The 27,265-nt window shown below is 44.4% G+C and overlaps 1 protein-coding gene across 1 annotated transcript; it reads left to right on the top strand.

Annotated features, from left to right (window-relative positions):
- Positions 1-11,248: 11,248 nt before the first annotated feature.
- On the top strand, positions 11,249-24,652 carry kif5aa (kinesin family member 5A, a). Its single transcript, XM_068754043.1, has 28 exons — positions 11,249-11,377; positions 15,304-15,391; positions 15,470-15,543; positions 16,217-16,321; positions 16,422-16,470; positions 16,584-16,639; positions 16,735-16,822; positions 18,293-18,417; positions 18,518-18,622; positions 18,936-19,084; positions 19,272-19,420; positions 19,521-19,699; positions 20,245-20,313; positions 20,449-20,655; positions 20,963-21,109; positions 21,216-21,404; positions 21,495-21,612; positions 21,726-21,787; positions 22,050-22,156; positions 22,269-22,370; positions 22,645-22,705; positions 22,816-22,887; positions 23,051-23,155; positions 23,330-23,546; positions 23,635-23,809; positions 23,959-24,038; positions 24,353-24,392; positions 24,574-24,652. The coding sequence occupies exons 1-28, from the start codon at positions 11,249-11,251 to the stop codon at positions 24,650-24,652; spliced, it is 3,126 nt and encodes a 1,041-aa protein (XP_068610144.1).
- Positions 24,653-27,265: the final 2,613 nt, after the last annotated feature.

Genomic DNA, 27,265 nt, shown 5'->3' with positions numbered 1-27,265 from the left:
ATGTTGGGAATTTTGCCAAATCTTACATTTTAACACTGAAAACTCCATTTACAGATTCAAAAATCAGTTAAAAAGACACATCAACTCCGATTCACTTTTACTTTTCATGGTTAATTAGGAGTTTTAACTTTGAGCCGAAGGATAGCTTCTAGCAGTGATGTGGAAGGCTTTGTGTTCTTGATAACATCCTTCTATTTGAGAATTACATATATTGTTGATGCAAAATATTGCTTGCAGGTTTGCTCGCGTCTCGGAACACTCGTATATCGAGGTCTGTATTTGATTGAACAGTGTCAAAACGAGTGTGCTAAGCATATGACACATTATGTACTTCCCGAAAAGCCTGCAATGTGTAAACACGTCAGGGCACTAAAGGTGTGCATCTCTACCTTTAGTTGGCTTCTTACATTCTTAGGCCTGGTTGAACATCAGCGATGGCTCCGTTTTAGAGGAAAAGATCTATACAGACCAGCACAAATGGATTTAACTACTGAGATCATATCAAATAAATCCTGAAGGTGTTAGCTTTGGGGGATTAATAACATTCTAAGTTTGCCTGGTGTTAAAAGCCAGTGGCGTGCTGTCACTCCTTGAAATACTTTTGTCCTCAACATTAACCAAAAATAATCAGGATTTTGATGTTTCTGAGTCAAGCAGCTCTAAAATGATACTGCTTTTTTAATTATTCGTTTTCAGGTTTCTCTGAAATGACAGGATTATTTGAAGCAGCCATACAAAATGTATTTCAGTTTGAATAAGTAGCCCCGTAGACAGAAATAATTAAAATTCCAGTTATCTTTTTTTTAACCATGGAATTCTTGCGGTGCAGCTTTATAGCCCGGACATGTTGTTCTTCTGATGTTTCTCTTACATCTCTTCAGTTAGCTTTGATTTTACAGGTCTAGTTTGTGCCTGTCTTTTGTCTGTAGTCCCAGCGGCGCTTCCCTGTCCTCTCTGGAGGAGGTAAAGACATATCTGTTGAGTGATGGCACCTGCAAATGTGGTCTTGAGTGTCCACTGATCATTCATAAGGTAATGCCAGGCAAAACCTTTTATGTCATACAGAAATCAAATATATTGACTAGTTTATAGAGTGCATCCCTGTATTATTATTATTACTACCGGTATTTATTTGATGTTCCATACGTATGGTGACGAGTATTTAAATAACTTACTTTGCTTGATCAGTGTAGTTCGTTTTAAATGGCATTTGTACAGAGATGAGCGTGTGCAGTTCTTATTATACAAGTGTGTTTTGTATGTTTTGCCTTGTGATCCTTGTCTGTGCAAATTATGATTGTAAAATGGCCCGACACCCTCATCTGAACAAAATTTGATGAAACTGTGATGCAGAGATTTCTCACTGATTATACTCTAAATGCGTTATCCCTTCAGGTTTTCAACTTCTCCGTGGGAGTGAAAGTGAAGCAGTACAGCCAGCCTTTAGGCAAAGCAGAACAAGACATGACCAAACTGTGTAACCATCGCAGGAAAGTAGTGGCGATGGCCGCTTTGTGTCGGAGTATGCAGGCTTCACAGCTGCCCTTTGCCAACCTTCATCATTCAGGTAAATGCCCTCGCATTGAGACACGCTACTGCTTAAGCTGGCATGATAGGAGGAAAGTCTACAACAGATGTTTATTATTCAGGATTGCAACAGCAATCTGACTCGAGATAAATAATAGTTATGTTGGGGATTTCTCCGATTGGCCAAATGGTGCTAGTGCATCGCCCTCCATTCAAATGTCCATGGTCTTCAGTGTATGTGGACACAAGTGCAAGTGGCCTTAAGATTGTGTTCAAATTGCCAGCATCAATATATGTAATGGAATTTTGATGAATGACTTCATAGACTGTATAAAGTCATTTGTGATGGTGAATAATCTCATTTTGTTGAATCAGCGGTGAGAATGCACGGTGTTTCTCAACTTTCAGAGATGAGCAGCGGGGGAGACGGCCATGATCCAAAGCGAGGACTTGTGGAGCGGGAAGGAGAGAATCATGGAATTTATCATCCCAAACTGCATCCAGTCCCAATTCGACTCCTCAACAACCTCCACACAAACCCTTGTGTCAGCACTAAATCCTCTCACCAGCTCATTCACCCTTACAATGGTTCCTCCCCTGCCCTCCACACTGGCACAAACTCTCACCATCACCTTGAGGCTTTAAGAAGGCTTCACCATCCTCCTCCTATCGCCTCCTCCTGCTCTCCCTCCAGCTCAACTTACAGTCCTGCCCAGAGGTCACCCCGCACTCCGACACCTCAGAGCATCGGTCAAGGTCAGAAAACACCAAAAACCCCAGAGACACCGGTTTCTCCTCGACTAAGGCCCCTCTCCTCACCTCCTCCCTCCTCCCCTAGGACCGTAGGTGGGGGTGGAAGAGGAGGAGCACAGATTCACCCTTATCATCCACATGGTGTCATTGTGGGAGGCCCCCCCCTTTCTCCATCTCCCTCTCTTTCTCCCTCTGTCCATAATATGAACTGCGTGTCTCCTCACCAGCGGTCCCGTCACCCCTCAGCCTCTCCGTCCCCCATCTCTGATCAAGGAGGATACTCAACTGCAGGAGCAGGAGGAGTACTGATGGGAAGTAGTTTGTCTCAGAGGAGAAAATCCTCTTCTTCCTCTCCGCACTCCCCTATCTCAGGTGGCTCCCCAAACCCCAGCCCCCACTTCCAAAAGTACAAGCTGGACGACATCTTGGAGCAGTTTAAGAACTCAGGCAACAGCAGCACTAATAACCACCACCACCTTATCCCCACTAACCCCTTTTTACTGACCAACCAAAGCGGTAGCCATGCTCACGCTCTCTCCTTGAGGCCCTCAAAGAATACCGTGAGTCCGACCCCCACCTCAGGACCGCTGACCCTTGAGCTGAACGCTACAGGGTCTTCTAGTTTGCCTGTGGGGCCATTTTTGAACCAAGCTCAGAGCAAGCTACCACACACGGCTTCCTTTCCTGCAAGTAGCCTGCTCTCTGCTGCTGCCAAGGCCCAGCTGGCTAACCACGTGACCCAGAGCTCTAATCTGTCCACCAACCCAATGAGCTTGTCCTCTTCTGTGGAGGTCCTGAAAGATGCACAGCAACACCTATCATCCAAGGTAACAAACAGCACTTTACATAGCAGCCTCTCTCCCTCCTCTGCAAGGCTTCCCCATCCCTCCCTTGCATCAGCCTCCTCTGTCCTCTTCCCTCCATCCCACTCTCTGGCCCAATCCCTGGCCTCCTCCTTGCCTCACCTGCCTGCCACAACTGAGCGCAATGCATCTCACAGGAAAAGACAAAGACGGTCTCCCACAGTGCTCAGCATGCTCAGAGACACCCAACAGTCGACTAATGGGCCGCAGAAGACCCTACCAGGAGAGGCGCTTTCTGCTACAGCTATTAACCTGTCCTCCTCGTCCTACCGCTCCTCCTTGCACTCTTCCACTACCTCAGCTGTGCAGAACCAGAATGCTGTTAATTTAGAGAACCATCGTCTTCTCTCCGTGCAGACGCCGAGGCTCCCTGCTCTCCGGCAGATGGCGCACCTCGCCAGGCCTCCTCGACCAAACGAGGCCCTGGACTTCACTACACAACTGACGACGACGCCTCTTGGCTTGGATCCTCCAACACAGCCTCTGTCTGCTCTGCTGCACCTGCTCAGCGTGCAGAGTGCTCAGGTGTCGACGTCCAACTCGGGTTCAGCTCAGCCAGGATCTGCGTCTCATGAAGGAGGGGGACTCGATAATAAACGGAGCCCCAGACTGTCTCCCTCTTCTCCTGCCGCTCATTCTAATGTCGCGCACAGGCGGCCTCAGTCACCATGCCGGAGCAGTTACACTAGCGCTCTACCCTTGGTGCCGCAGCCACTTTCTCCTCCATCTTCCCCCCAGTTTAGATCTTTGCAGTCATCATCGCAACCTCAGTCCGCTAAATCCAGTCCTCGTCAGAGGCGTTCTCCTTCTACAGTGCTGTCCAACTCAAATTTGTCTTTACACAGCCGCTGTAGTCCATCGCAGCAATCTTCGTTTCATTTCTCGGACAAACGGCAGTTAACTGAGAATCACCTTCCCGCATTAAACTCTGATTCCCATGCGATACTGCAGCAAGACTCGCTACAGGAGCCTGTGGGTAATAGCAGCATGTGCATGTCAGTGGACATCAGTCAGTCTCAAGGCAGCGCCTCTGTGGCGATAACCAGCTCTCCGAAGCCTCTTGATCTCAGCAACCATGTCCTGGCCATTCTTGCCGCTTCTTCAAACGTGCCCCAGGGGGAGGGTTGTTCATCCGACCGTGCCACTGATGTGACATCTTCCCCAGAGACTCCTACAGCAGGTGAGGATGTCTTTCAGTCTAGTGTGTCTTATGTAGGAGGATGTAACATGAACTTTTGAATATCATTTAGGGTAACTCATTTGGTAACTCAAGATTGCACCCTTTGATTATTTTGGGTGGTGCTCTCAGTTGTTCTGATGTGTTGCCTTTAAATGCAGTACTTTTCTCATAGACAACGACTTTATACTCAGAACTGTGCTGGAGTGAGAACAACCACAGTTCATGCCTTGAATAAAGTGCATTTAGTCATTTCTAAGTGTGAATAATTCATGTCTTCTCCGCAGGGACGGAGGACTCTAGTTGTATTGACTCGAAGGTTTCTGTAGTGACCAAACCACCAGCAGCCACAAGTCCTGGGTCGACGGTCTCCTCTCGTCTTGGAGATAATCCGAGTCCTCACACACCTTCAGCTGCGGGCGACTCAACGACTCCGTTACCTCTGGCAGAGGCCTTCCCCTTTATGAACCAAGAGCAGCTGCTCCAGTTGCTGTCATCCACAGGAGTTCTACCATCCCTCCTGGATTCTACAGTCTTGGCTTCATTGCCCCTGGGGGGGTTGTGGTTGGGAGGGCAACACGCACACATATCCCCTGCCAATGCTGCCCTGCATAATCTTGCAGAGCAGCAGCAGTTACTGATACAACAGGAGACCCAACAGCAAAATCAGGACCAACAACATAAGCAGATGAGCAATCCTCCGTTTCCCTTGATGCCATTTTTGACTGGTTCGCAAGGGGAGCTTCCTTTGAACCTTTTGGGCCTACTCCCTTCCCCATCCTCGACTCTGACTCCAGGACAGGATGTTGATTTAGGGTTGACAGAAAAACCTAGCCTCCAGGCTCTGCTCATGGCGTCCTTGTTGCTTGGGCAACAGCAAGCACCTTTGTTACCTTTATCTGGGCTGAGTCAGTTGAGCCAGGTGAGCCTTGAGGTTCCTCTCCAGCAGCCGCAGCAGATTCCCACCACATTGGAAGGTCTCACCCTGGATAAGGCCTCTGGCCTGCTGGACCCATCAACCCTACCATGCCCAGGACTCTTGGAAGTTGCCCAGGGCCTTCTTTCCGTTCCTCCAGGAACTGAGGGTTCCATCCAAGCCCTGCAGTCTCTGCTCCTTCCTGCTGCTCTTCCTCCCGCTGCCTTCCTGCCCCTCAGCCCCGCATTGCTCAATGCTGCCCTGACTTCTGCCGAGCTCCACCCACCTCCCCATACCCATTTAGCTCCTGTACAGCAAACCCAACATCAGGTAGGCGCTCTTATTTCCCTATAAAAGCACAAGTTCATTTACCCACTCCATTGTTTTTTCATTGTTGATTTGGTATATTCTTTTTTCCTTTACAACTGGAGCTGTTCTTTAACCTGTTGTCTGATTCTCTCAAAGTATGTGGTTTAATTAAGTTGGTATTTAAGGCGTTAATGTACGTTTTCTCTTTTATTAAATACATGTAAAAATGTTTCTTTGTTGTCTTCTTATACCTTTAGATCCATTTCTGACTTTTGGATTCACTACTGTATTTTGACTGACTGAAACTGAAATGCCCTCCTCTGCTCTGCAGGTATCTGCTGATGTTGATGCTCTCATCCCTCTATCTCTCCAAGCCAAGGACAACCCAATCCTCCAGCAGTTACTTCCCACTTTGCTCAACGCTGCTGTATTAGGTGAGCTAATACAGATAAGTGACGATCTGGCAGCAGATTGTTGAATGTAAACTATTATTGAATCGGTACAAATTGAACTGTGCATTTGTAGGAGATCTTTCGGCTGTCACGGGCCTCCATAACATGTTGGGGATTGGAGCAGGTTCCATCCTCCTACCCCCAGTACAGACCTCTGCTTTGGGCATGCCTCTGTTGCAAGATCCTGATGGAGCGATCAATGTACTTAACAACATGCAGGTGGGTGAACAGCAACAGCATGGAGCTTGGTGGATAAAAGCTATCAAAGATTAGCCCCCCCCACACACACACACACACACATTAATCAAACTTTATTTTCGTAAATAAGTTGCCTGAGAATGTTGCATTAACAAGAAGACACATTGTTTTATTTAAAGATGTTTCATTGTGACTTTGCCTTCAGCTTAACCTTGCACCACCCTCAGAAGGAGAGAAGCCAGCCTCATTGCAGGGAAGTCCTTCCTTGCAAGAAGACATTCCATCAAGTCGGATCACTCCAGAGGTGGTAGCCAGTCCTGCACCAACTCCTGCCCCAGAATCCACCCCACCCCAACAGCGTGTGCAAGAGGGCAGGGCTGTTATTGATCCTTACACGTCTTTCATGGACACAATTTACACTTCCTTCCTTCAAGTCAGTGCAAAAGAGCAAGAAGACGGGACCAACTTGGGGCCATCTGATCCCACTTCACCCTTCTGTGCCTTACCGTCGGTTTCTTTCTCTTTGGAGCACCAGACCTCGTCCGCCCCTGTCTCAACATTACCCCAGGCAAGTGCCCCAGTCTCCCTCAGCCCACGCCGGGCCTGTTCCCTCCGCAACCCAGACTTATCCCGACTCAGCCTGGAAGCAACCGCTCATTCCCCAGCACAGGGGACACCGAAACCCACTGAAGATGGGTCTACTCCACCTTTACAACGGAAAACAGTCATGGTAGGAGGACATATTCACCCAGAGCCTCCTCTGCCACCCATATACTTGGAGGAGGCAAAGACGGACTGCACAGGACTCGCTGCGGCTGTTTGCCCCTATGCTGAGGCAGAGGTGGATCGGCAGGGGCATCTTTCTCGTGTGGGGTACCTCAGTCCCGAGGATGGATGCAGCGGGATGTCCAGTAAGGAGACGGCTGGATCACTGCAGCAGGCTGAACAAAGAAGGGTGAGTGTTGTTGGGCAAGTTTTTTACATATAAATGTATATAAACATGTATATATTAGTGGGTGTGTGTGTTTACAGGTACTATCCGAGTTACAACCTGAGTAATTTATTCCCCCCCCCCCCCCCCCCGTTCTTACGACCTACGTCTGGCCTATCAATAATGTTTATATGCCTGGCAACTACGCATAGCAGAGGGAGATGCATGTCCGGAATAAGAATACATCATTGTTATAATTTCCATTGTATTGATTATTAGAGTCTGACGGGTGTTTTATTTAGATTTTCTCCAGCATAACAATCGCCTGTAATCTTCTTGTTTGTGTGATACGTTACTCACTAAGCCTGGAAAATGAGTAAAAAATACAAACCTCTTTTTGAGATTCTTTGCAATGAAGAAAAACGCCAGAGAAGCTTCTGTTAACGGACCAACCAGGAGTCGTACTGAAAACTCGGGGTTATCTACAGCTGACTCGGCACCAAGTCCGCTCTGCGTTAACGAGGCAATGAGGCCTCCAGAACTGCTTCAGCACACGGAGACCAGCGACCCTGGAAAAAGAACTAATGAAAGAAAAAAAAAACATGACCATGAAGGACAATGTTCGGTTCCAATTACTGAGCCTTCAACAAATGTGTGTGAGTCGATAGATATTGGTGTAATAATCGTTTAATAGTTATAACAAGTTGTGGGGTGCACGATGTACAGTAAAGTACGGTATGTCCCTCATGTCGTCCATTTTGTTTTTGTCAGACTTGCGTCCATTCTGATTTACGGGGGGGAACATAAATTACGACCAGGTCGCAACCCGGATAGTACCTCTATATGCCTCCAGTATTCTATCATTTTAGACCACTGATACCTGTGAATACTGCATGATGTCGGATTCTACCTTCCTAGGTCCAAGCAGGAATGGTGGGTGGAGCCAGAAGAGGAAGGAAAAGGAAACAAACGTAAGTAGAGTCGTTGACGTCTGAACGAAGGGCAGCCATCTTCTACTGGCTGGTAAACATGCATTCTAGCGTCACCTCATTTAGACATAAAGTAATTATTCAAAAGTACGTAGAGTAAAACATACTTTTTAGTTTTCCGTGGAGAGATGATTTTAATATGATTTTCAATGTTGGTCAGATGTGGTTAGACGTGAAAGAATACACGGCATGCTACTCTCCGAAGGACTCGGGATAGAGGTCATAGAGGTCGTATCTTCAGTTAGCTTTAACAGTGTGTTGTGTTGAATATCAATGTATTTCCCCACATGTTGTTTCAGGCTGCAGAATGTGTTGGAAGACTTCCGAGACATGGATGGTGCCACACTCGAGGAGACCAAGGCTCCGGTAAGAGCACAGCCACATTTCACCAAAGCGTCTTCAAGTCCGTGTGACGTCATTGAGCACAGAGCTCTGCCGTGAATCCGGATCAATAACAATCGGACAAGAAAGCTAAATAAATGAATTTGGATCCAGGGCGGTTTCCAAAGTTGACGTGGTGACTGTGGTTTCTCTCCTTGTTGCAGACGGCACTGCTGAAGCCTGAGAGGTCGGTCCGTGGCCGGAGGCGGCGAGGCGCCAGGTCTCAGAGGCAGTGAGATGTGGAGGGAGCTGCAAGGCAGACGGATGCCTCTTTATTCCACCTCCACCATCTTACCGCTGTTTAGAACGCTCCTCTTTTTAATTTATCTGCACTAATATAATGCTTTTGGCATGTCAACCATTGTTATGAAATCCACTATGAAAAAAGATTACATAGGAGAGGAATCTACGCTGAAAACTTAATTTATAAAATGTAAGGGAAAACGAGAGGATGAATTTGTGAGTAGGTTTTCATTTAGGCCTGACTTAAGATATAGTTCACGAAAAGGTTGCTCAGCATTTTTGACAGGAGGATCTGTTGTTACGGTTGGTGTTAGAATTGTATCAGCAAGAAAACACAAACAAACTAACCTTAGTACCGCTTCCTTGTCATCAGTGTGTTACCGTGAGCCAGGACAAAGCCTGCTTACTTGAACGATGTTGAAAGTGTGTCCCTGCGTCCTTTTACCTGTCCGAGTGTGTGTTGCTGAGCCCCTCACTGTCCGGCTGTTTGTTGGCTTTATTTTCCACTTTTAAGAGTGACACCCAGTGTCAAACCCGTTCAGGAAGGTTTTCAGGTTGCTGGATGGGAATATAGAAAAGGAATATACTTGATTTTTGTTCTTCAGTAATATTATTAAAATAATCTTTGTGAGACAAAGCAAAGGAAATAATGTAGTCGACACATGTCAGGTTTCTTCTTATTGGGGAAAATAACATTTTGTATATCTAATTATTGTATGATCCGAGGAAACATTCATCGACAAATGTTTTTGAGCTGCATCGTAACAGGTCAGGAGAATTAAGTGAAGGTGAGAAGATTCCGTTTTTGTCATTCAGGAGGTCAAGAACAGATCTGTAAAGAAAGCTTAGAGAACATTTGTGTTTCTCGCGCTGTCATTTGTTGCGAATGAGACATGGGTGTCTGGAGAAAGCGTGCAGTAATGAATTGAAGGTGAAATTCCTTTCGCAGGAATGACAAGTTTTTAGAAAGTACAGCCAAGTATGTCCTTGAACTGAACGAAAGCCTGGAAATCTTTCAGAAAGACCGTGTCTTGCGTGGATGTGTTGATTCTGTGCATTTGGAGTAATCGGCCACTTCTGTCTCCTCATATCACTGTTTGAACTCTCTTTCACACACTCCCCTGCCCCCTAGAGTACTGGTATCTCTAGCTATACAAAAATTAATGAAAAGTGAAAAAGATAGCAGATTATGCAATTTCTACACTTGGAGATTTGTACATATGTACAGTTAATGTGTTTTATTTTGATTTTATATTGTTAGAGAATGAGACGAGAGAAAAACATTGAATTGTGAATTTTTCTGGGAATTGTAATTAAGTATTTTTCTCATTCTACCCCTTGTTTTCAATACTTATGTTTAAAAAGACGACTAAATTGTGGACTGTAGCTTTCTTTTTTTATATGGGAGTCTTTTTTTATTTAATATTAAACTATTTACAGAAAATGTATATTGTGTGGACTTCTCTTCTGAAAATCATTTGAGGAGCTTTGTGAGACTAAATGATACCTTTAAAATTACAATTTTCCGAGGACCTTATATTAAAATGAGTTTTGGGTCTATGCCAAAAATTAAACCAAAATGGAACTGCAAACATTAAAAAATAAACTTAAAACAAAGCTGTTAATTAGTTATCATTTCAGAAATGTTAACCTTTAGGAAGCCACTACTTCCAGATTATCTGCGAAAAACAAAACACACTTTTGCTTACCTTTCTTTCATTGGGATTTTTAAAAATTGTTCTGGCAATTAATTGATATGTTTAATTTTGCATCTTTGACTTTCAGGATATCCAGGCAAATCTTTTTTATTAATAGTTACAATTTTATTTAGATTTATAGGGATTGTGCAACCTTAAACTTGATCTCCCATGTTTTCAAAATAACTTTGTACTTTACATTTATTATTTTACTAACAAATAACTTGCACAGCCCAGTCTGGTAAAGCATTAGCCTTCCTGTAATCGTTAATAAATCTCCATGCTCTACCCAGAACGCTGCTGTGATGAGTCACTGCGTCGGAGGATGAGGATGCCGACCACGCCCTTCTTTCACCCACCGATAGAGGTCGCTGTGGCTGGAAAAAAAGCTGACCGATCATCAGCTGCCCTTCTAGCCGCACCTCACCTTCAACCGACCACACGCACATCCAGCGCAGAGGAAAAGAGGAAACGCACAGATCGAGTCATTCAAACAAGCGGAACGCGCAACAAACGCACGCTCGTGTTTTTCTCTTTAATGATGGAGCCATTGTTTTTGCGCTTTTGACATCTAATTGCGGCCGCATTCACTGCGACGAGAAAACCATCCATCTGCGTCGAAACACATCGCAGCCTCTCTGAGCCGGGCAGAATAAAAAGCCTCTCCATCTTCTTCACGGTCCTCTCGACAAAGAAGGGTCCCACCCGCGTCCGTTCATTGAGACGGCCTGAGCACCGCCCGGTCTCCTCCAGCCTCAGCAGCATCCCCCCCTCATCATAAAGCAGCCCTTCCTCTTCCTCGAATCTGCGCAATGGCCGATGTCCCAGCGGAGTGCAACATCAAAGTGCTGTGTCGCTTTCGCCCTCTGAACCAGTCGGAGGTTCTACGCGGGGACCAGTTTGTCCCCAAATTCCAAGGAGACGACACGGTCATTGTCGGGGTGAGTAGAGATGCTTTTTGTCGGGTGGCCATGGCCCTTCATCAATAAATCATCAGCGCGACCCAAACACATCTGGCTTTTTTAGGGGGTGGGTAGGGAGGAAAAACCCGCAGCAGCAGAGGACGAGAGATCTCCTTTGTCCTAAATCTGTCTCACACGGCAACACGTCCAAATATCATGCAGGCCTAAAATGCGCAGACTGGCCTCCTGCATCAGCTGTGCGGGGCCGCATGCTGGCCCGACACCTTAAACATGGATCACTCTGCGTGATGCGTCATCTAGAAAAAGAGATGCGTTATCTAGAGAAAGAGATGTGTGATGTGTTATAGAAAAAGAGATGTGTGATACGTTATCTAGAGAAAGAGATGTGTGATGTGTTATCTAGAGAAAGAGATGTTTGATTTGTTATCTAGAGAAAGAGATGTGTGATGCGTTATCTAGAGAAAGAGATGTTTGATGTGTTATCTAGAGAAAGAGATGTGTGATAAATCAAATCATTTTAAGTGCCATTTTCTTTTCTTGTTATCTAGAGAAAGAGATGTTTGATGTGTTATCTAGAGAAAGAGATGTGTGATACGTTATCTAGAGAAAGAGATGTTTGATGTGTTATCTAGAGAAAGAGATGTGTGATGCGTTATCTAGAGAAAGAGATGAGGGGCTGATATCTGACGATGCATGGTTATTTATGAGGGTCATTTGAATGTACATTTTAAGCAGCATATACATCAAGTTTAGTCATTATTAGAGATTTATTTGTGTTTGATACAAATCAAATCATTTTAAGTGCCATTTTCTTTTCTTGTTATCTAGAGAAAGAGATGTGTGATGCATTATAGAGAAAGAGATGTGTGATGTGTTGTAGAGAAAGAGATGTGTGATACGTTATCTAGAGAAAGAGATGTGTGATGTGTTATAGAAAAAGAGATGTGTGATACGTTATCTAGAGAAAGAGATGTGTGATGTGTTATCTAGAGAAAGAGATGTTTGATTTGTTATCTAGAGAAAGAGATGTGTGATGCGTTATCTAGAGAAATAGATGTGTGATGCGTTATCTAGAGAAAGATATGTGATGTGTTATAGAGAAATAGATGTGTGATGCGTTATCTAGAGAAAGAGATGTGATGCGTTATCTAGAGAAAGAGATGTGTGATGCGTTATAGAGAAAGAGATGTGTGATGTGTTATCTAGAGAAAGAGATGTTTGATTTGTTATCTAGAGAAAGAGATGTGATGCGTTATCTAGAGAAAGAGATGTTTGATGTGTTATCTAGAGAAAGAGATGTGTGATACGTTATCTAGAGAAAGAGATGTGTGATGCATTATAGAGAAAGAGATGTGTGATGTGTTATAGAGAAAGAGATGTGTGATACGTTATCTAGAGAAAGAGATGTGTGATGTGTTATAGAAAAAGAGATGTGTGATACGTTATCTAGAGAAAGAGATGTGTGATGTGTTATAGAGAAAGAGATGTGTGATGTGTTATAGAGAAAGAGATGTGTGATACGTTATCTAGAGAAAGAGATGTGTGATGTGTTATAGAGAAAGAGATGTGTGATGCGTTATCTAGAGAAAGAGATGAGGGGCTGATATCTGACGATGCATGGTTATTTATGAGGGTCATTTGAATGTACATTTTAAGCAGCATATACATCAAGTTTAGTCATTATTAGAGATTTATTTGTGTTTGATACAAATCAAATCATTTTAAGTGCCATTTTCTTTTCTTGTTTCTTATTCTAGGGCTTATTTGCTTCATGTTTATTTTTCTTTAAAGAGCTTGATTTGTATTGGAAACTCACTGATATATTAAGCCATGTTGATTTATTTCTCTCACCTGTTTTTTTTTTTTTTAAATGCAGTGTTATAATTTCAATCACAGTCTTGGACAAAATGAAAAGATTAAATTAAAGCCACAGACTTCATTTTAATTAATATTATTGTACTTGTATAATAATAATAAGACAAATTCCCACAGCTCATATGAAATATGAATGTAATTTTGCTTATTTCCTTCTTTGCCAGCGGTCTCAAATTATAACAAAACTAAACTACTGCATAACATTCTAAAAGGAGAGCGCTGAATGAGGTTGAAACTTCCACTGTCCTCATTTCCCTCGCCCCACCCAGCATGATGATGGACATTATAATCAGAAAGTGTCTAATGGCTGAGAGGATCAATAATAATCCACTGAGCCATGCATTCCTGACTGACCTGCTTTCTCTGGTGTCTGTCTGGCTTTGAAATGTTCCGTCTCTCTCTCTCTCTCTACCCCTTTGACTCTTTTTTCCTCAGTTCCTCACTATTTCCATTTTTATGTATTTCTGCATCTCTTCCCACCCTCCTTCATCCCGGGATGCCGACTCTCTCCTTTCAGGGGCCGTTCTGCAGTCGACTTGTTAATGGCATTTTGCTATGGCTCATGTTCTGGCAGCTCGACCCGGTGTTTGGCTTTGTGTTCTGTACCACATGGGACACTTGAAGGTTGTAGTTTGAGAAGAACAGATATTAAACATGAATTAACTGTATTTATGTTGATTCAACCTGCAATCTTGTTTAAAATGGTATATAAAATCAAAAGCAACATTGCAGTAAAATATGCCCCCAAAATTAGGACAGGTATTTGCAATGTTTAATAGTAGTAGTTTAGTAGTACCTTCTGCTGAGCTATATTGAAAGCTCTCACTGAGAGATTATAGAAAGTTCTGATCCTCGAGCATCTGAAAATCTTTTCTTTTGTGTGTACCTACCCATCGGAGGTTTTTCCACCAGCACCTGTTCGCTGGTTTTCCTGCCAGTTTGAAGCATTAAACAGAAATTACTCAACAGATTTTGTGTGGGTGGGAAAACTCCATTCAGTTTTGAGTGTCTCCAGTTTCCCTGCAGGCATCAATAAAGTTTTTCTGATTGTCCTAATGAATCCAAGTTATTTTTTCCTGCTTTTCTTTTCTCAATATTTCAAATCGGGACTTTTTTTCCACCCTTTCTGTCGAGCAGACACTGAAGATAAATTTCATGAGACAAGAAGGTGTCTGAAGGAAGAACTTGTTCTGTTGGCCCCTGGTGCAGGTTTTTCATCTGCTGATAATTGTATTATATTAAAAAACAAGAATTTACTTTATTAGATGGTGAAATTTGAGCCGATGTTTAGACAAGTAGGCTATTGACTCCCTTTCTTGCAGAGAGTTTAGTGTTTCCTCCTGTTTCCTATGTCTGTGCTGAACTTTGCTAACAGTCCCCATTTCTTTACCTTTGAAACAGAAAACTCTTTGTTTTATTCTAGAATATGTCCCTAAATGTACATGTACACGTACACCCAGGAGTGTGATGCTATTTATTCAGATTGCACAATGTGTAACTGTTGGGAGGCCGATAGCACCTGAATGAATATGCGTTTATTAATGGGGTCGTGCACCGTTTTTCATATGACTTTAATCTCAAGCAAGATATGAAGCTATAAAGCAGCAGCAGAATTTAACAGTCCTTGATGGAATGTGACTCCATCTGTCAGGAAGAAGCCCTGCAGAGCGTTCTCTCTCTTTCTCTCTCTCTCTTTTCCAATTGTCACTCAACAGTATATTGTGTGGGCTCATGATGTTAATGTGTCTTTTCCAGGTTTTTATATTTATTTAACAGAGCGATGACATCATTTCCCAAAGCTGGCGATGAGCTGCTTCCAGAAATGTTTTTTTTAAACTGTGATCTAAATCAACTGTGTCAAATTATTCTTTTTGATACAATACGACCGCTTAAAACTGTGTTTGAACATGTTTTTACTGTGTGTTTATTCAAATAGAACACATAAATCTAAATACCACTTAACTATTGAACACATACTTGTATATATTCGAATATTTTGAGATCAAAAGCTGAAATATGATTCTTTCATGTGCTTGTTAACCCTTTGTTGCTGTTGCTGATCCTCACAGGGGAAGTCCTTCTCGTTTGATAAAGTGTTTCCGACCAACACCACCCAGGAGCAGGTCTACAACACCTGCGCCAAGCAGATTGTCAAAGGTGTGCGTGATTCACGATGCCGTATGTCGGGCGTGTTGAAGCGTGCCATGATCTCACTTGTCCTTCTGTTTGCTGTAGATGTTCTGTGTGGATATAATGGCACTATCTTCGCATATGGACAGACCGCCTCCGGGAAGACCCACACCATGGAGGTACAGTAGCGGCAGCACAAAGTAAAATCTGAAACGTGTGAAGAGTTGTTGCGTTTCAGAGGTACAATTTTTTTCGACAACTTTTTTTCCGTGTGGTTGTTTCAAAGGGCCCGTTGTTCTAGGGTGAAAATTTGATTTCATTGTGTGTGTCTGCAGATGATGATTAATAAAAAGTATTTCAAAGTATTTCATTTTTAGACACTAAATGTAAGTAGCAGCTTTTAGGATTTAGTGGGATACGGGGACATTGGCTATATAATAATGCTAATGATATATCATTTTTTACAATCACCTGAAATTGGGAACAATCAAAGATCTTGAGGATCCTTTGAAGATTTTCCACCTTCATTATGGTGAATAAAACGTCAGCATCCATCCGTCAGTGGAACAATGACGGCTTGTATGTCGGTTATAGGCGTGGTTTTCTGACACCTTCTGTAATGAAACATCTAAAGTAGAGTTCTAACCAAATCAATAAACTTGTATTAGTGCAGACTGGAAAAGGCTTTGGTACAGCATCTTTGGAGTAACTATGGAGGGAGCAGATCCTCTTCCACGGAATCTGTCAACTGGCATCTTTCTAAAGCCGCTCTGGGCAGAGGTCACATGGAGGGCATTGAAATGTTTCTTTCCCACGCATAGTTATAGTGTTCGGTGCAATCTCTGTCTTCAGGGTAAGCTGCACGACCCTCACCAGATGGGCATCATCCCTCGCATCGCAGATGACATTTTCAACCACATCTTTGCCATGGATGAAAACCTCGAGTTCCACATCAAGGTACGTTGTGTCTTGTGTGTCTCCTGTTGTGTTATACAATGAGGTTTTTTTTTTCTGTTTCGGTGGCTGATGGACTAGGTTGATTTTTTTCCTTCAACAGGTTTCTTACTTTGAAATCTACATGGATAAGATCCGTGACCTTCTGGACGGTTAGTGCTCATGAGCTCCGTCGTAAATCAGCTGTGAATATATAAAGTAACGTAACAGAAATGTAACGGGCTGCAAAATGTCGATTATTATTGTTAAACACTCTGTTCCTCAGTGACAAAGACCAACTTGTCCGTCCATGAAGATAAGAATAGGGTTCCGTTTGTCAAGGTTTGTGGTTGAAATCTTCTGGCTGAAAATGTGTTTGAGTCAGAATCGCTATATTAACCTGTCGCTCCTCTGTGCCCCCCCCCCCCCCCCCCCAGGGATGCAGTGAGCGCTTTGTCTCCAGCCCAGATGAGGTTATGGACGTTATCGATGAGGGCAAATCTAACCGTCATGTTGCTGTGACCAGTGAGTTATTGTCAAACATGTTTTACAAAGTCTAACCAAAGACGTTCTAGAAGCTTTACAGTGAAATATTGTTAATTTCAATCTTGAGAATAAGCGCAGTCTCCTCTTCCTCTTCTTCGCTCTCATTTCTCATCAGTGCCAACAGCAGCACTTGCGCTGGTTACTGATGCATGAAGCGACGGCTGGGTTCATGTGGCCTGGTATCGCCTCTTGTTATGTAATCTCCGTTTTCCTGCCCACCACCATTTTCAAGCTTCATTCATTTTTATATACAGAAATAAGATGCTGTCAGCTGGAATTCACTGTGATGGACAAAGCAGAGCAGCGTCTCTGCCTGGAGCATCGAGAGCAATAAATCATTCCTCGCTGTTGTTGCAGTAAAAAGGCCTGACTCATGGTTCCAATCCTTCAGGCTTACATCCAGATGACTTGCAAAAAAAAAAGAATTACACTTGCAGTGCAACGAAGTGACTCAGACTCGTGACAACATTTCATAACATTAAATCCATAAATTCATTTGGTGAAGGGCTTTGCGTTTTAGTCAGCAGAATCACCATCATTTGTTACATTTACATTGAAATAAAAAAAAAAAAAAACAGAAAAGCATTTTTTAATTAAAGTTAAATTTGTGGAAAATATAGTTTTGTATGGTCAAACTGATTTTTATGGAAAAGGACCAACAGGCATTACTCACATTCCAAATCTTTGTGAATTGGGAAATGTTCAATATATACTGTTACAGCAGATTTTTTGGTTTGCAGTGGACCATTTAAAAATCTAATTAAAATACATGAAAAAAAAAGCTTTGGTGGCGATTCAAGCAAAAAATGCCAGCTCAGCATATTAGTCTGTTTTTCCTGAGGCAGACCTGAGCTCAGATAAGATCCAGGATTCATGTTTTATAATGGGCTCCTCCTTTTAACTGATCCTGCAGCAGTCGCTTACCGAACTAGTAAAATGCTGTTAAACTAAACTGAACTCATCACACGCTGACTCATCGCTGAAGAGCAGTTTGCTGGAAGCAGAGAAATGAGCTACAGGGATGATGTCATCAGATGTCACCTCCTGTGAAACCGGAACTTACCGTCTGTCAGGAGATCTGATGATGATGATGATGATGAACATTTAGATCACGGCTACAAAGGCTGGAATCATTCTGCTGCCTGAGTGACAAACAGGACAAGCTAGAGATCAATAATGGAAATATGTCAGCACATCAAAGGTTTTAGTTTTTATTTGTTTTTGTTTTTTGATTGATTACTAATTACACACAGCCTCTTTAAAAGAGGTTTCTATGGAGAGTATTTTTTTTTAGGTACAGACAACTTTTGAAAGAAAGGAACATATCTAATCCTTGATTTTATATCCATAAAAAAATGAATTTAAGATGGAGAATCCTTTTCGATCTAGAGTTCTAGGGATTCGGGGAAGCCCCTTTTCCTCTGATGTTTTGCCTCTGTCTTTTTGCAGACATGAACGAGCACAGCTCTCGCAGCCACAGCATCTTCCTGATCAACATCAAGCAGGAACACGTGGAGACGGAGCAGAAGCTGTGCGGAAAGCTGTACCTGGTGGACCTGGCTGGCAGCGAGAAGGTCGGAGACGCGCCAGGCTCCTTCCAACGAGTCTGCGGTGGCTGTTCCGCTGCTTCTACCCCTCACATTTGAGCTGACTCAATATCTTCATTCATTCCAGGTCAGTAAGACCGGAGCTGCAGGAGCCGTCCTGGACGAGGCTAAAAACATCAACAAGTCTCTCTCTGCTCTGGGAAACGTCATCTCAGCCTTGGCGGAGGGCACGGTGAGCCACGAACCCCCTTCTCTCAATTTGGAGGATAATTAGAAGAAAGGAATATTAAAAACATTTTCAGGATTTTGAATGAATTGAAACATACTTAATTCCCATTTCTGTGTCAGGGAGGAGGGTCTTGCTTTCTAACATTCCTCGACATCAAATACTAAAACAATGTCTGTCTATTATAATTTTTAGATGTGGCGAGATAAAGTTTTTGCATTTCTCAGCTATTTTTAATGACATATTTCTTTTTTACGTTCCTTTCTTTTCTCTTTTTCTCTCTCTAATTCCTCCCCATCTCTCCTCCGCCCTCCGTTAGAAAACTCACGTGCCGTATCGAGACAGCAAAATGACCCGCATTCTGCAGGACTCCCTCGGTGGGAACTGCCGCACTACCATGTTCATCTGCTGCTCTCCCTCCAGCTACAACGATACAGAGACCAAGTCCACTCTGATGTTTGGGCAACGGTAGGAGGAAAGGATAATGTTCCTAAATGTGTGTCTGCTCATTTCAGCAGGGACACAAACCCTACATTGAATTCTCCAAGCAGCATGATGAACTCGTTCCGGAGTAGTTATGAAGATGCTAAGTAGAATTTTGCAGGTAAATGATCCAACTGTTAATTATCCTTATAATGTGATCACAACGTCACAGTGCAAAGACTATTAGGAACACCGCCTCCATCAACCTGGAGCTGACGGCAGAGCAGTGGAAGAGGAAGTACGAGAAGGAGAAGGAGAAGAACAAGAATATGAAGGACACCGTCCAGAAGCTGGAGGCTGAGCTCAACCGCTGGAGAAACGGTGAGGGACGAGTGTTTCGTGCTGAGCTGTATTTCAGCTGCTTAGCTTTTTCTTTTTTTTTTTCTTCTTTCATAATTCTCACATTTCTTTCTCTTCCCAGGAGAGAATGTGCCTGAGATCGAGCGCACCTCATCTGAGGTGGCGACCCGCATCGAGTCTGTGGAGGAGCGCCCGGTTTTGGACAATGACAGCTCCTCCATTGTCGTTCGCATTTCTGAGGAGGAGAGGCAGAAGTATGAGGAGGAGATCCGCAAGCTGTACAAGCAGCTGGATGACAAGGTGCAAACACAAACGCATTAAGAAACAACAGACACTTCAACAGTTTGAGCTTTTTTTTCTTTCTTATGTCTATGATGTAATGTAGATGGAGATGCTGAGGTTCTCCTTGGGAGTCACCAGGTCGGATAGGATTAGAAATGAGGCAATAAGAGGGACAGTGAAGGTTAGACGTTTTGGAGACAAGGTCAGAGAGGACAGGGACTATATCGGTAGAAGGATGCTGAGGATGGACCTTCCAGGGAACAGGGCTAGAGGTTGACCCAGGAGAAGATACATGGACGTAGTGAGGGAGGACATGAGAGAGGCTGGTGTTGGGGAGGACGATGCAAAGGACAGGGTGAAGTGGAGAAAGTTAATTTGCTGTGGGGACCCCTCACGGGACAAGCCGAAAGTCCAGAAGTAGTCTACGGCATAATGTAACTCTAGATAACACCATATAATTAAAGATATGTGTGAGCCTCTATCTTGTTTAACACTCTTGGCCTAGTAGAAAATCATCACGAACAAGAGTTGGGCCCATCTCTAATGCTATCATGTTCACGCAGGATGACGAGATCAACCTGCAGTGCCAGCTGGTGGAGAAACTGAAGCAGCAGATGCTGGACCAGGATGAGGTCAGTGCACCCAAACACACGGGCGTGAGCTGCTGCTGCTCAATCGAAGCCGAAAGCCAGGCTTCTGTTGACAGACCCATGAAGAAATCAATGCGTCTCAGGACCACAGAGTTACCTTTCTTTCCATGCCATCAGCTCTTGGCCTCATCCAAGGGCGATGGGGACAAGGTCCAGGCAGAGCTCGGCAGGCTGCAGGTGGAGAGCGACTGCGCCAAGGCTGAGGTGAAGGAGGTGCTGCAGGCTCTGGAGGAGCTGGCCATAAACTACGACCAGAAGAGCCAGGAGGTGGAGGAGAAAGGCCTGCAGAACCAGCTGCTGGCCGACCAACTGTCCCAGAAGATGGTGCGTGTGAATGTGAGATGAGCGGAAGGAGAGTTTGCTGTTTCACAGCGAGCTTGAAAGTAGAGAGGGAATGAGATGATCTGCTGAATGTCCTGCGCCATTATGTTTATTAAGGTAAATCAGTATGCCGTGAACATAATATGGCTTTTATTATTATAATACATATATAACATGTCGTCCTTGTATGAAAGCCTGCAAATCTCCTGGTCTCTGGAAATGGATGTGCATTGATTATTCTTTTGGCGTTATTCTGCAGATATTTAGTGCTTCACTCGTTTTGACTTTGCCCCCCCCCCCCCTATAACAGGCCTGTCTGATGGAGCTGGAGGCGGAGCTGTCTCGCATGCAGGAAGTGAGCGGTCAGCAGAGGAAGCGCATCGCCGACGTCCTCAATGGTCTGATGAGGGACCTCAGCGAGTTCAGCACGATTGTGGGCAACGGGGAGATCAAGCTGGTGAGTTGGATGGCAGAATTAAAAAGACGCGTGTGCTCAGAAAGTGTGCATCGCGTGCTGGTGAGTGCTCTCAGTGAGCCTCCTGCATGTCCTGTCACAACCTCAGCCGGTGGAGATCAGCGGCGCAATTGAGGAAGAGTTCACGGTGGCACGCCTCTACATCAGCAAGATCAAGTCGGAGGTGAAGAGCATGGTGAAGCGCTGCCGCCAGCTGGAGAACTTGCAGCTGGAGTGCCACCGCAAGATGGAGGAGACTGGCAGGGAGCTCTCCTCCTGCCAGCTCCTCATCTCCCAGGTGAGGGACAAAATGAAAGCGTGCACAAGTTCATTTCTGCATGTAAATGGCAGATTTATACGACTCTTTTTCCTTTCTGTGATGGTGCAGCACGAGGCTAAGATCCGCTCTCTGACGGAGTACATGCAGAGCGTGGAGCAGAAGAAGAGGCTGCTGGAGGAGAGCCACGACTCCCTGAGCGAAGAGCTGGCCAAGCTGCAAGAGCAGGGTAATAATGAACACACTAATGCCACTGCAGCAACAGCCACACAGATTGGAACATGCTTCGTAGCTCATGAAGGCGTTTGGCTGAAGACGCGTCTTTTTCTTTCTCTTCCACAGATAACTCTCTGCAGGAGGACAAGGAGGGAGAGAAGGGTGAGACTGAGGATGGAAATGTCAAGGTAAGAAACACCTTAAGATGATTTGAACTGAATCAAAACATTTCAATTGCTTAAAGATGATTGGATTTCTGACTTTGGTATCCTGTCACACCAGAACAGGATAGAAGTCAAATATGCAAGTCTTTTCTACCGCTGCATGCCTTCGATCGCCTGCTGACTGAACTAAATCAGTTTATTTCTATAGGTTTTATTTCCTGTCAAGTTTTCACTGCTGATGCCAAACTCTGCAGAAGCATTGTGCGCTCGCTGTTTTTCTTTGCAGAGGACTGTCCGTCAGGGGGATTCTCACCGCGGCCTCCATCACAAGCAGCTGGCCCGCCTCCGGGACGAGATCAACGAGAAGCAGAGGATCATCGACGAGCTGACTGAGTATGTGACATTCATAATTGGCTGCGCTCAAAGCGTCTCAATAGTCGGTCATTGCTCTTATTCTATATATTCATTTTGATCTGAGATCTTTCATGATGTTTCACACCTGCAGTCGTAACTCCAAGCTGGAGCTGCAGCTGGCTCAGGTCCGTGCTGACTTTGAACGCCTGAAGAGTCAGGACAGCACCAAGAGCGAGCGCCTGGAGGAGCTCTCGTAAGTATTGTGGCGACCCATTCTTACACTCCACTACTCCCCGTGAAGGCAACAAAGGGGTCTGCTAACAGAGGACTTTACTTTAAGACGGCAATCCCAACCGCTATAGTCAGCTTATAGTTGGTTTGCTGTTTGCTTTCATGGTTATTCTAAGATATAAAACCAGATATTGACACAGACTGGTTACGCTTCTTTGAAATTCCAGTAGAGGGCGCTCTTAACAACACACCGTCCTGGAGTACAGTGAAATGTTGATGTCTTTTGTTTCTGTCAGATTCCTGCATGAGCGCCACGAGCAGACCAAACAGGACTTGAAGGGTCTGGAGGAGACTGTGGTGAGTCTGTTGCCTCAGCTCTCTGTGCCACGCGTCCTAGTTTGCTCTCCTTTGACATCATAATGTCGAGAGCTACTCTGAACTTCTCCCTCCCTCTGTTTGGCTTCAAGGCCCGCGAACTCCAGACCCTGCACAACCTGCGCAAGCTGTTTGTTCAAGACCTCACGTCGCGAGTTAAAAAAGTAAGCAGCTCAAACATTATAGGAGAGGAGGAGGATTATCTAAAACCATGTCGAGGTAGTACTAAAGAATCTGATTAATTGTATTGGGAATAAAAACAACATCCCCTTTCCCTCGAATCCTCTTTCCTTTTTTCTCCTTCCTCCTTCCTCGTCCTCCCTGCAGAGTTCCGAAATGGAACCTGATGATAGCGGGGGGTCTTGCACCCAGAAGCAGAAGATTTCCTTTCTTGAGAATAACCTGGACCAACTTACAAAAGTTCACAAACAGGTGAGACATTTGAGGGAGGGGGACAGACTGCAGGGACACAGTCTGCAGTTTGGTTTCAGCACGAGAGCTGCAGTCCTGGATGCCATTCAGCCAGAGCTGGTCATATTGAGTTAGTTACTCTTCTCTTTCTGTCATATCTTTGTCATCCCCCCCCCCCCCCCCCCCACCTTCCAGCTGGTTCGTGACAATGCAGATCTGCGTTGTGAGCTTCCAAAGTTGGAGAAACGTCTTCGGTCTACTGCTGAGAGAGTTAAGGCCCTGGAGACTGCACTGAGGGATGCCAAGGAGGGCGCCATGATGGACCGTCGGCGCTACCAGCAGGAGGTCGACCGCATCAAGGATGCCATGCGGGCAAAGAGCGCCATGAGGCGTCCACATGCGGCACAGATCGGTACTATGCTGCTGTTGCTTGGTTAAGGATGTTGTCGTGCGACTGAGTTCCCAACCTGACATCAGATGACGTTCATCATTTCAAACAGCCAAACCAGTGAGGCCGAGGCAGCTGCCTGTCTGCTCCCCGACCAACCCGTTCTACACCTACATCCGTGCTACCGAACAAGCCGACACTTACAGCAACGCCCTCTTCCAGAGCAGCATGACGCAGTCAAAATCCGCCAGCAGCAACTGCAACCCCAACTCTGTCCAGAGCAACACGTGAGTTTAAATCTCTCCCCCGGCATGTCACAGAAAGGAAACTCTGCCAGGAAGAGTCTGGACTGGCCTTCAAAAACAGAGCACACGACAGGACGATATATTGTCCTCCATCGGTCCTCACTGGGCTTCCTGCTGTGTTGCTTCTGCAGAGTTTCCACAGCACTGGGCTACAGAGCGGCCAGATATAATGGAGACACTCTGGAGTCCTTCCCACTCAACATTGACAACGGTTAGTACCATCCATCCATCCATCCATCCATCTATCTATCTATCTATCTATCTATCTATCTATCCATCTATCCATCTATCCATCTATCCATCTATCCATCTATCCATCTATCAATCTATCAATCTATCAATCTATCCATCTATCCATCTATCCCTCTATCCATCTATCCATCTATCCATCTATCCATCTATCTATCTATCTATCTATCTACCTACCTACCTACCTACCTACCTATCCATCTATCCATCTATCCATCTATCCATCTATCTATCTATCTATCTATCTAATCATGAGTGTTGTTTTGTTTTCCTCAGGCAACAACATCAGTGAAACAAGAGACATCAATGACAACAGGTGGGCATAACTAGATCAGATTAAATAAGTACAAAACAGAGTTTTTAGTTTTGTAAGATAAAGTAAACATTAATGAATGAACTGAGATATAGTTAAACCTCTGCATGGCTTCACCGGTTGCACTTCCTGGGAGTGTCCTTAAGTTGAGTCCAGTCTGATTCATGTGTGTCTGTATTTACAGGAGTGATGTTCACTGTGGCAGCGACATGGATGATTCAAACAGGCACTACATCCCTCAGCAGGAGACGGCTGCCAGTTAATGCCATGGTAATTACCCAAGGACACGCACATGTTATAATAATAACAATAACAAAGACAACAATAATTTCTTTCTTATCATCTCTCTCTGTAGGATGACCAAACACTGTACCGGGCCACGGACCCTCCCCTCCCATCTGCATGCACCCTGCCTCCATGTCCCACCACTGCATCACTGATGATGATGATGATGATGATGAAGATCTGAGCCCTTGTAGTCCTCTAACTAGATGAAGCCCCCCCCCCCCCCCCCCTCCAGCTCCTACAGTGGTCACCCTCAGGTTTGGAGTCCAGTCTCTTCCAATTTAGTCCAAATTCATCAGAATGACCTGATTTGTAATAATAGAATATCAGTAACGATTTCCTGCACCCATTGATCCCTTATCCAATCGGACGCCGTTGATGCCGATAACATCCTGAGGGGGGTTTAACTGAAACTGGACTCCATCTCTGATCGTTTAGTCCACACCCGGTGTAAATACTAGTGCTGTATCCTGCGGTAGAGGTTTCTGACCAGCAGCTGTTTGTGTGAACGCACGACCCCCCCCGAGTATATTCTCCTGTAAGGCGTCATGCGGACGACATACTCAGTCAGACGTGACCCCAAGCTCTGTCTCAAATAGGAGGACAGCGTGTAACGCCAGCTTGTAGCAGAAGACACGCCTTCTGGATGCATGGCACTTCGCGGGTTAGCTTTCAAATCTGTGCACGTGTCCTGATTACGGGCAGGAGCTGGAATGCTGCGAGTGAAGCATCTGATTGACTTTGACAGATGTCACGCACATGCACACACACACACACGCACACACGCACACACACACACCGCTGGTTTTCCTTATTCCTGATTCTAGGCTCAGCTGACACAGACATGGAGGAATCTTTTTTTTAACTGCTTTGATTCTGTGATGTTTTATGTGCTGCTGCCCCCATCCATTTAGCATGGCCCCCTCCATGCTTTGCACACACACACACACACACACACACACACACACACACACACACACACACACACACACACACACAGAGACACAGTGAGTCTTCACACCAAGCATTGATGAGCTGATTTCTCCTAATCACACTAATACGTTTAATTCCTACCTCTAGAGCAATTGAATACACTTATTACAGCATACTCAGGCGTCCTCGCAGTCAATAAGAGCTCAGCTCAGAGTTTATTTACACAGTTGTATATTTCATATAACAATAGCTGTATGTAGATTTAAATGCTATAAGAGGATCGGTAGTTGCATTGCTCTAAAGTTTATCCCGATTCATTCTCCATCGCCATCAAACAGTAGGGTCAGAGCTAGGCTGTAAAAATACCCTCAAAAAGCTTGCATTGCAGCAACGTATCAGACATTTTGGTTCCCCGCATCAGGACAGGTCAGGCAACGTTTTTCTTGAACTGGACATGGTGGAGACGTTATATATTATGCTGTTGTCATTCTTTTCTCTGTATTTTGCACCTATAGTTTTCCCTATTGACAAAATCACCCTGGGTTTTCTGGGTTTTCATTTCAAACCAGAATTAATGTTGGAATTGTCTTGAGACATTGTGGGGTTTTGGATCAAATCTAGTGTCAAATGATTTGGGAGTATATTGCGAAGGAGTTCCCCGCTGTGCAGCCACCAGTCTGGAGCATGTAGCTCGTCATCACGCCGTGTTGTTAGTCTTCTGTTTAAAATCCTGACCAGCCAATCAGGAGAGAAGACAGCAGCACATCTTGTGACAAATAGACGGATGTGTCCAGATGGACAAATGGACAGTTTAGACCAGAAGTGAGTCAAAACCTGCTAAAGCCAATGGCCTAAATTTGATTATAAATCTATGAACATTTGGAAAACTAAATGTTAAATTAACACTATTTTCTCTCTTTGAATTTCTCTGTTATGTCACACAACAGGGCCTGCCCTTTATGTAAATTAGCCCCAATATATTGTTGCCTGATCCCTTACAGAATCACACATGACATCATCACTCTGTATCTTGCGACATCTCAGGGCTTCACATTCACCGTGATCTTCGTCATAGATATAAAACCGTGCGAGTGCTGCTGAACAATCAGGAGTGTTCTCAGAGGCTTAGCAGATGTACAGGATGATAACTCTAATATCCATCTAATAAAAATCCTTTATATATATATAATATATCCATTCTAGTACATCACATTAACGATTCCTCACATTAACGATTCCTCAGCTCTACCTGGTCAGACCCTACTTTATGTGTCCAAGCAGAATATGACATCACGGTTTAAGATTAATCCATACATTTGAAGGGGCACGTGTGAAATATATTGTCACCTGTTATTCCACTTTCTGATTTCATCATATCTAGTGTACATGTGCTATATATTGTTAATCTTGTAAGTACAATAGCGTACCATGTCAGCAAATGAAACTGAAAGGTACAAGTTACCTTTGCTCAAAGAAATCTTCATTTCCTTTATTTCTATATGCCTATGCTGTAGCGTCAACATGATTATGTGAAGCATCCCTGTACAATCCTCCTGTATAGCCTCATCACTATGCTGTGTTGTATGTGAACCACTGTGTTGTAGTAAAGAGTTCAATAAACTTGTAAAAATAAATTGTGTGCTCATTGTGGTCCAAAA

This window comes from Brachionichthys hirsutus, chromosome 2, assembly GCF_040956055.1.
Source record: "Brachionichthys hirsutus isolate HB-005 chromosome 2, CSIRO-AGI_Bhir_v1, whole genome shotgun sequence".
In the NCBI taxonomy this organism is placed as follows: Eukaryota; Metazoa; Chordata; class Actinopteri; order Lophiiformes; family Brachionichthyidae; genus Brachionichthys; species Brachionichthys hirsutus.
The sequence above is the reverse complement of the archived record's forward strand: the minus strand, read 5'-3'. Positions and strand labels throughout refer to the sequence as shown.

Bases quoted from the DNA above. Each gene is read 5' to 3' on its own strand.
- kif5aa (XM_068754043.1), top strand. From the start codon at position 11,249: ATGGCCGATGTCCCAGCGGAGTGCAACATCAAAGTGCTGTGTCGCTTT. The intron at 16,640-16,734 runs GTTTGTGGTTGA...CCCCCCCCCCAG, and splicing joins ATAGGGTTCCGTTTGTCAAG to GGATGCAGTGAGCGCTTTGT. The intron at 22,706-22,815 runs GTGAGTCTGTTG...TTTGGCTTCAAG, and splicing joins AGGGTCTGGAGGAGACTGTG to GCCCGCGAACTCCAGACCCT.